General features: G+C 32.0%; 1 protein-coding gene across 1 annotated transcript in view; it reads left to right on the top strand.

Annotated features, from left to right (window-relative positions):
• Window positions 1-7,555: 7,555 nt before the first annotated feature.
• LOC18045976 overlaps window positions 7,556-8,521 on the top strand; it is a 5,975-nt gene continuing 5,009 nt past the window's right edge. Inside the window, exons 1-2 of the mRNA XM_006441157.2 lie at window positions 7,556-7,847; window positions 8,213-8,385. Coding sequence (XP_006441220.2) covers window positions 7,611-7,847; window positions 8,213-8,385 — 410 coding nt within the window. The 5' untranslated portion in view covers window positions 7,556-7,610. The remainder of the gene's footprint in view (window positions 7,848-8,212; window positions 8,386-8,521) is intronic.

Here is an 8,521-nt window from a genome sequence, read left to right as displayed (position 1 = left end):
TTAATTGGCAAAGAAAAAAGTAGCAAATTTTTATAAATTTAAAAACGTGCATTCTTCTCCCCTTTCATCATAAAAAAGAAAACGTAAAGGAAAAGAATAAAAGTAGCAAATTTGTTACCCATGTTGTTTGAGTAGAAATTTTGAAAGAATCTCCCCCTAACAACAAGCATTACCTCAAATACAAGATTAGTGATATCACTTCCAAAATATCATATAAAACAATGTAATCAAATCATCATCATAAACACATATTAATCATCAAAAGAATATTCAAAGTGCATGTTATTCTCCCCCTTTTGACAACATCGAAATGATATATTCCTTTGTCGCCCCCTTTGGAGGATAAAACAGTTCAAAATGCACATTTTCCAAAAACATATCATATGCTCCCCATAAATATATGGCCAATTTAAAATTTTAATCAAAAAGATTTTATCTAAAAACATATCATATTTATCTCCCCCTTCATCTTAAAAAGGAAAGATAAATGCAATTGAAACAATATCATTAAAATAATTCGATGAAGATATTACCCTTTTTGTGCGAGCAAAAATTTCGGTAAAGTCTCCCCTTAAAAATGAACAAATTTTCAAATACACAACATGGTTAAAAAGATATAAGCTTCAATAATTATAACAAACCAATAACTCCATCAATTCATCAAGCAATGCACATATAATCATCAATCATTATGAATTCCCCCAACACTTGTAACAATTAAATCCGAGGATTCCATAATCATATATCAACCATTAAAAGAATGCTCAAAATGCATGTTATTTCCCCCAATTTACATCATTAAAATGATTTATTACTTTGTCTCCCCCTTTGGACAATAAAAATGTTCAAAAAGCATATTATCCAAAATAGAACAAGTAATAAGCTAAGCAAGGGAATGCAAAAGTCATAAGAGCATAATGTCAACAATTCAAGCTCTATAATTACTAATCACATTTTAGAAATTAAGACAACTAAACTCATCAAAGATCTAATGTGTCATTTTAATATAACTTACACTCGCGTATACGCCAAGATCTCAATGATCATGTATTTCTCCCTTACATCTCATATCTCCCTCTTGATCATCAAAAAGTCAAGATAAGCACATTTGATCCACATTATCCAAATATAAAACATCCAAATATCAAACAATAAATATCATCAATCCACAATGAAAGCAACAATGCATATGAAAATGTAAGTGCATAATATAATAGAAAACTATGGTAAAATTTATAAGGAGAGCACACTATGGAAGTGGTAATTTGAAATACTCAAAATGTACAAATTCGAATTTTCAAAATATTGAGTAAAATGAGTAAATTTGAATCAATTAAAATGATTTTAAACACAAGAATAGATGGGGAATAATTTATATGAATCAATTTGGATTGAAAACGAATGAGAATGATGGATTTTTGGAATGAAAAAGAATGAAGGAAGAAACCATTTTTAGAGAGAGAATGAGAACCAGTTTGCCGAAATGAAGAAGAAGATGAACAGTTTAAAAGACCTTCGAATTCGGCTTGCTGGATGAGTGATCCGGTTGGCCGGAAATTGACCCGAAAGCAAGAAGCATGAATTCGGCTTGCCGGGTTTCTTAAACGGCTGGCCGGTTTTGAGAAACACTACAAATTCGGCTTTCCGGATTGACTTGAACTGGAAATCCGGTTTTGTTCCAGCAAGCTTCCATGCGAATTCGGGTTGCCGGATTGAAGAACCGGTAGACCGGTTATGAAGCAGAGAGGAAGCTTAGCAAATCTGGTTTTCAGAATTTCAACCCGAGAGCTCCAAAATGAAAAACAGCTTTCCGGTTGATTAGAAGTGGTATACCGGTTAAGCTTTGGAAAATTTTTTTTTGAAATTTTGTAAGCTCTTAGACTTATATTATAAACACAAATTTATTTTTGGCTTAGAAATTGATCAATGCTAAAAATCATTTAACTTTTCAATAAGCCAATTAGTGTATAAAACATATATACATACAAGACTAAACATATGAAATCGTATTAAACAATGATGTCAATTTTATAAATGAATGATGATATAACACAATTAACAGCACTAGAATTCACACATATAATTCATTCATCATATGTATATTTTACACAGTCATGAAACATATAAGCATTCAAAACTTAATAAAATGTAGAAAGGTCAAATTCGAAATAAAAACTGTATTGATTGAGCCAGAATTAATGTGCAAGCTATATACCGTTGGAAAGATAATTAAGTTAGCTTTCCAATAAATTTTACAGAGCTGGATTTGGAGTTTTCTAGAAGGAGTTATGACCAATTCATTACAGCTTGTGCAGACTAGAGATTTTCACAATAATTAAACATATAAACATTCAAAAGTGAATAAATTAAACACACCACTTAACTATCATGCTTAAACACTTCATAAACATTAACATCAAACAAATCCATCATGATAAATCACTCAATATTACACACAATGATAATTCCATCATGTAAACATACAAGCATACTTTCGCAATTTCATTTATCATGATTCATTCAACAAAATTAATATGGCAAGAATTGTTACCAAAACAATTAAATTATCTTGCCTCATCTTTTTCTCCTAGATCATGCTCAAATAATTATCCTCACAAGCTTTCATCAAGGAACTTCTCCACTATTCCTTGATTGTGGTACCTACAAAGAAAACATTCACGTTGTGCCCTTTGGTACCCAAATACTCTTGGGTCCGTGAGTGTTAGTAATGGTTCCTTTTGGAACCCAAATACATTTTGCTCCATAATATGCATTTCTCTTAACTGGACATCTAAAACTAATATGACCATTTTGATTGCAATAATGACAAACAATTTTATGATCACTTGTGGAGGTAGCCTTAACGAAATAATTCTTATAATATTTTTGTTTCAAGTTAGGCTTATATCCAAGTCCTCCTTTATCAAATACACATTTTTGAGAGTTGAGCAATTTATCTAAGTTCTTTTGACCATTTGTGAATTTTAAGACAATCTCATTTAACTCATTGCTCTTCTTTCTAAGCACTTCATTTTCTTTCATTAATTCATCAACACGTGATTTCTCATGCTCATATGAAGTACTTTGTTTGCATTTAAATGATGCAATTCTATCATGCAACATTTTATTATCTAACTCTAGTCCTTTAATCTTTTCGTTTAATGAATCATTGCATTTTTGTAAAGCATCCTTTTCGTTATTCAAGTCATCTACATATGATTCTAAATGCTCATGTAAAGTGCTAGGTTTCTCATTTGATAATGCAACTCTATCATGCAATGTTTTATTCTCTAATTCTAGGCATGTAATCTTTGCACATAGAGATTCATTTTCATTTGTGAGCTCTACCATTTTCTTTTTAAAACATGCATTCTTTTTATCAATTTTCATCCACTCATCATACAATTCTTTAAACGCATCATGTAATTCATTATAAGTAGGAAGATCTTTTACCTCTTCAAGTTCATCATCCGAGTCATCTCCAATTGCCATAAGTGCCAAATTCGACCCTTCATGAAATTCCTCCTCCTTTGTAGTATCCTCATACACAATTTCAAGTTTTCTCCAAATTTCATAAGCATTAGAACAATTTGAAACTCTATGAAATTCCTTTTTATCTAAGGCACAAAATAAAGCATTCATAGCCTTGGAATTTAAAGACATCTTTTTCTTATCTAACTCACTTAAAGTATTCTTTCTAGGAATGAGTAAATCATCACAAACAACTTCCCAAATTTCATAATCTAAAGCTTGTAAATAAATTCTCATCCTAGTTTTCCAATATGTATAATCATTTCCATCGAAAAATGGAGGTCTAGTGATAGATTGTCCTTCCATGATGGTTGAGCTAATTTGGGTTGCTATAGATCTTTAACTCTAGACGGTTAAGTCTACACAAGAGCACCTCGCTCTGATACCAAATGAAATATAAGTGTGCAACCCAAGAGGGGGGGTGAATTGGAATTTTAAAAATTATCCTAGGCAAACCACACAACAATTCAATCTAATGCCTTAATCAATTTGAAAACAATAAATTCAAATAAACACAATATTAAAAGAGTAAGGGAAGAGAAAACGAACACAAGGATTTTTACGTGGTTCGGCTATCCCCGCCTACGTCCACGCCTCCAAGCTCACCCGCTTGAGGATTTCACTATCCAAGCCTTTCCAAGGCTTCAACGATTACAATTGACTTCGAGGTGTCAATAAACCTTTACAACAAGAGATTATCTCTCCAATCTCTTCACTCTAAGTGTTTCTCACACTTGTACTCTCACAATTTTGATGAGAAATGAAAAATACAACAATCAAACTCTCTTTAAGAGTGGATATACAAATTGAAGAACAAAGATGATTTAAAGAATGATGATTCACAAAGTTGAAGCTCAATATATGTTGTGTGCACTTGTTCTTGCTTGCTTGGATTACCAAAAATGAATTGGTTTTGAGTTTATATAGTTTGAACTCAAAAACTAGCCGTTACTCACATTCTGGGAAATCCAGTTTGCCGTTTATGGAATCCGATAAGCCGGATTTTTGTTACCGTTAAGGCAAAATTCAAAATTTTGCCTATCCGGTTTGCCGGATTTGAAATCCGATAAGCCGGATTCGTTCTGGGTGCATTCTACCCAGTTTCCGGTTTTCCGGATTTTGAATCCGGTAAGCCGGATTCGCATTGGAAACATTCTGCCCCATAACCGGTTTTCCGGATTTTGAATCCGGTAAGCCGGATTGCTACAGTAATCTGCACAGTGCACTATTTTCTGAAATTATAGTTTGACCCCAAAACTTTGCAAAATGGCACTAAGGCCCAAAATGTTATGAAACTTTACAAATAGGTCCAATTTTGGAATTTCTAAATAGTGCTTTGTTAATCTCAAAACTTTATAAAATTATAGTATAGCCCAAAACGCTATGACACTTTGCAAATAGATCCTTTATCAAAATTTCAAGCAATACTTGTTTATTTCAAAGTTTTCAAAATTCTTTCAATAAAACCATAAACTTTGAAAAACAACCAATTTCATAAAATCATTTTTCCATTAAATATGAAACATTTATAATGTAAAAATAATGATTTATTCAAAATATATTTTTCAATAATTTGAGCTTAAAAGATTAATCATTCTTAATCTTGTTTGTTATCATCAAAATCAACATTATGGAAACATATATGTTAACACAATGATCATGTACATGCAGGTGCATAATTAGTCTAATGCATGCCAGTTTAAGATTTTGCCATGTGTAAGATTAGGGTCCATAATTTACAACTATTTATGGTTACAGTATGTAAACGTATTCCAAGGGAACTCAACAAGTGTAAACGTTTTGCAATATAATTAGTTTATATTTATATTGGAATGTAAACTTTTTGCAATTTTTATTTGGACATAATGATTAGATATTGACTCTTTAATGCACATGTTTGACTTATGATGCTGGGAAAGATAAGTCATGATAATCACATAGTCTACTTTATCCGTGTTATCTTATTTAAGCTATCATTTCCTCTTGCTGTGACTATTGAGAAAACACTTGATCAATGACAAGTTGAAAAATAGTTAGACTTATTATTATTTTGGCAAAATTTTTACCTTTTTTATGCCTTTGGCATCCAAGCATTAGCTATTTTTGTCTGTGTTTTAACAGAAAAGTAATTGAAAGAGAATGAAAGAGATTGTTTTTGCTGCTGTTCGATTTGATCAATTAAACTTAGAATAATCATTTCCTCTTGCTGGTTTTGGCTTATTTTATATAACTGATGGATTAGTTAATATATTTTCCAGCCCATTTAGTTGAGGTTCCATCATAAAGAAATAAAAATTAATTTTCCAGCCCATTTTATTTATCGAGTTTTCTTTTTTTTTAAGCTATAGGATGGCACGATTGTTAGCAAGAAAGCAGAAAATCTTGGTAATTATACAAGAACTAGTTGTCATGTTGCAAATGATTGTGGCTGTGTGTGCTGTTATGTATTCCTATGTTTACTTATCTTGTGAACAAAGGTTGGAAAGTCCAAATTCAGCTTATAAAGTTTACCAACAACTGTCCCATTTGCATGGCTTGGTGTTTGAAAGTGATATAAAATGTTTATCACAATTAAGAATGGATAGACAAGCATTTTTCAAATTATGTAAGCTTCTTTGTGAGAAAGGGAGTTTGGTTAGAAGTAAAAGGGTGTCTCTAGAGGAGATGGTTGTAATGTTTTTGTCAATCTTAGCACATCACGTCAAAAATCGGGTTGTCGGTTTTAACTTTAAGAGATCTGGAAGAACAATTAGTAAATGTTTTCATGAGTGTTTAACGGCAATGATTAGATGTCAAAAGGAATTTTGGAAGAAACCTGAGCCAATTACAGACAACTCAACGGACCCAAAATGGAAGTGGTTTACGGTAAGTATAATATTTCGTTTAATCCGTGTCTTCTCTAATACACTTTGTACATTGACTCATTAATTTTTTTTAATGGTTTATTGTAGAATTGCTTAGGAGCTTTAGATGGCACTTATATAAAAGTTCATGTTTCGGAGGCTGATAAACCAAGATATAGAACTAGAAAAAATGATATTGCAACAAATGTTTTGGGAGTTTGTTCACAAGATATGCAATTTATATATGTCTTACCGGGATGGGAAGGTTCAACTCATGATATGTGCGTGCTAAAAGATGCCTTAACTAGAAGAAATGGGTTAAAAGTCCCTCATGGTAATAAATTTAACCAAAATTTTCTTTAGCTTGTGAGAGTATATTACTTGGCGGATGATTTTTTTTTTATACAACGGTATCTTATTCTTTTTATAGGTTACTATTAGTTGGTTGATGCTGGCTATACCAATGGGATGGGTTTTCTTTCACCATATAGAGGGGAACGTTATCATTTGAGCGACTTTCGTGATAGACACCAACCTCATACACCAAAAGAGGTTTTTAATATGAAACACTCTAGTGCTCGCAATGTGATTGAGCGATGTTTCGGGCTATTAAAGAAGAGATGGGCTATACTTAGAAGTCCTACTTTTTATGATATTATAACACAACATCATATAATATCCGTTTGTTGTATGTTGCACAATTTCATAAGAACGGAAATGTCTATCGATGTTATGGAAGAAGAAATAGATGATGACATAGGGGACAATGTTGACGAAGCACAATTTATTGAGTCAATTGAGACTTCAAATGAGTGGTCTGCTTGGAGAGATAATTTAGCTCAAGAGATGTGGAACATGAGGAATGCATGAGGACATTCGTTTATTATCATTGTAGTTTGTTTAATCACTTGTAATGGTATTTAACAATGTATTTGTTTGGTGTGTTCCTTCAATGACAATGTGATTGTTTTAATTGACAATGTATTATTTTATATTTGCTATTTATGCAATTTATGATTATTTTTTATGATGAATTATTTTTTCCATTTATTTTCATTTTATATGTTGCATTTAATTATACAATCAAGTGTAGTTGACCTTATATTTTTTTTATAACAAATTTATTTTATTGTAAATAGAATGAGTTAAAGAGGTCGCGGGCTGTTGAAGCATTACTGGACAACAGCCCAAGATGATGCGTTGGTTGATTCATTGTATGAATTGAGTCAAAATCCAATGTGGCGGGTAGATTGTGGGTTCAAAACTGGGTACTTGAATCAACTTGAAAGTATGTTGGAGTTGAAAATTCCAGGATGTGGATTGAAAGCATCTCCCCATATTGAATCTAGAGTGAAGTATTTCAAGCTAAAACATAATGTTGTGGCAGACATGTTAGCTCTAAGTGGGTTTGGTTGGGATTCAGAGAAGTCGATGATCGTATGTGATAAAAGTGTTTACGATGAGTATGTGAAGGTAAAGTACCTAACTTTATTCTTTATATTGAGAGTTAGGGAGTACATCATAATTGGTTTTGAAGTTTATAATGTCCTTTATCTATCTGGTTTATTTCATCTGGGTTGTTTTGGATGTTCGTGCTCTGTTTTTGACTCCGTTTCTGGGCTGTTTATGTTGCTGTGTTGTTCATGTTTCTTTGTTCCATTATTATTTCTAGGCTTCATTCTTTTGATGTGTTGATCTTGTTTCTTTGTTAAATATTTGTTGTTTATGTTGGTTTAAGATTAAAGGGCACTAATTGTTTAAGATTAATCAATCATTTGATGTACTGTTTATGTTGTTGTCCTGTTCATGTTTCTTTGTTTTTTTATTCCCCCCAATAGAAAAGAAAGGATGCAAGTGGGTTATTTCTCAAACCATTTCCCCATTATTACACATTGAGTGAGATCTTTGGCCGTGATAGAGCTAATGGAGCAAATGCCGGCAATGTTGATGATGACGAAGAAGAGGTACGTCATGAAGACAATTTTAATTTCACCTTGGGAAATGATTCCACGCATGAGACTTTTATGGATTTTTTTTGGGGGGGGGGTAAAAAAGGCCCCCCAAAAAAAGAAAAAAAAACCTTTTTTTTTTTTTAAAAAAAAAAAAAATTTTAAAAATTTTTGGAAGGCTTTTTTTTTTTTTTAAAA

Source organism: Citrus clementina, unplaced genomic scaffold (assembly GCF_000493195.1).
Source record: "Citrus clementina cultivar Clemenules unplaced genomic scaffold, Citrus_clementina_v1.0 scaffold_3, whole genome shotgun sequence".
In the NCBI taxonomy this organism is placed as follows: domain Eukaryota; kingdom Viridiplantae; phylum Streptophyta; class Magnoliopsida; order Sapindales; family Rutaceae; genus Citrus; species Citrus x clementina.
Note: the sequence above shows the minus strand (reverse complement) of the source record. Positions and strands in the feature narration are given on the sequence as shown.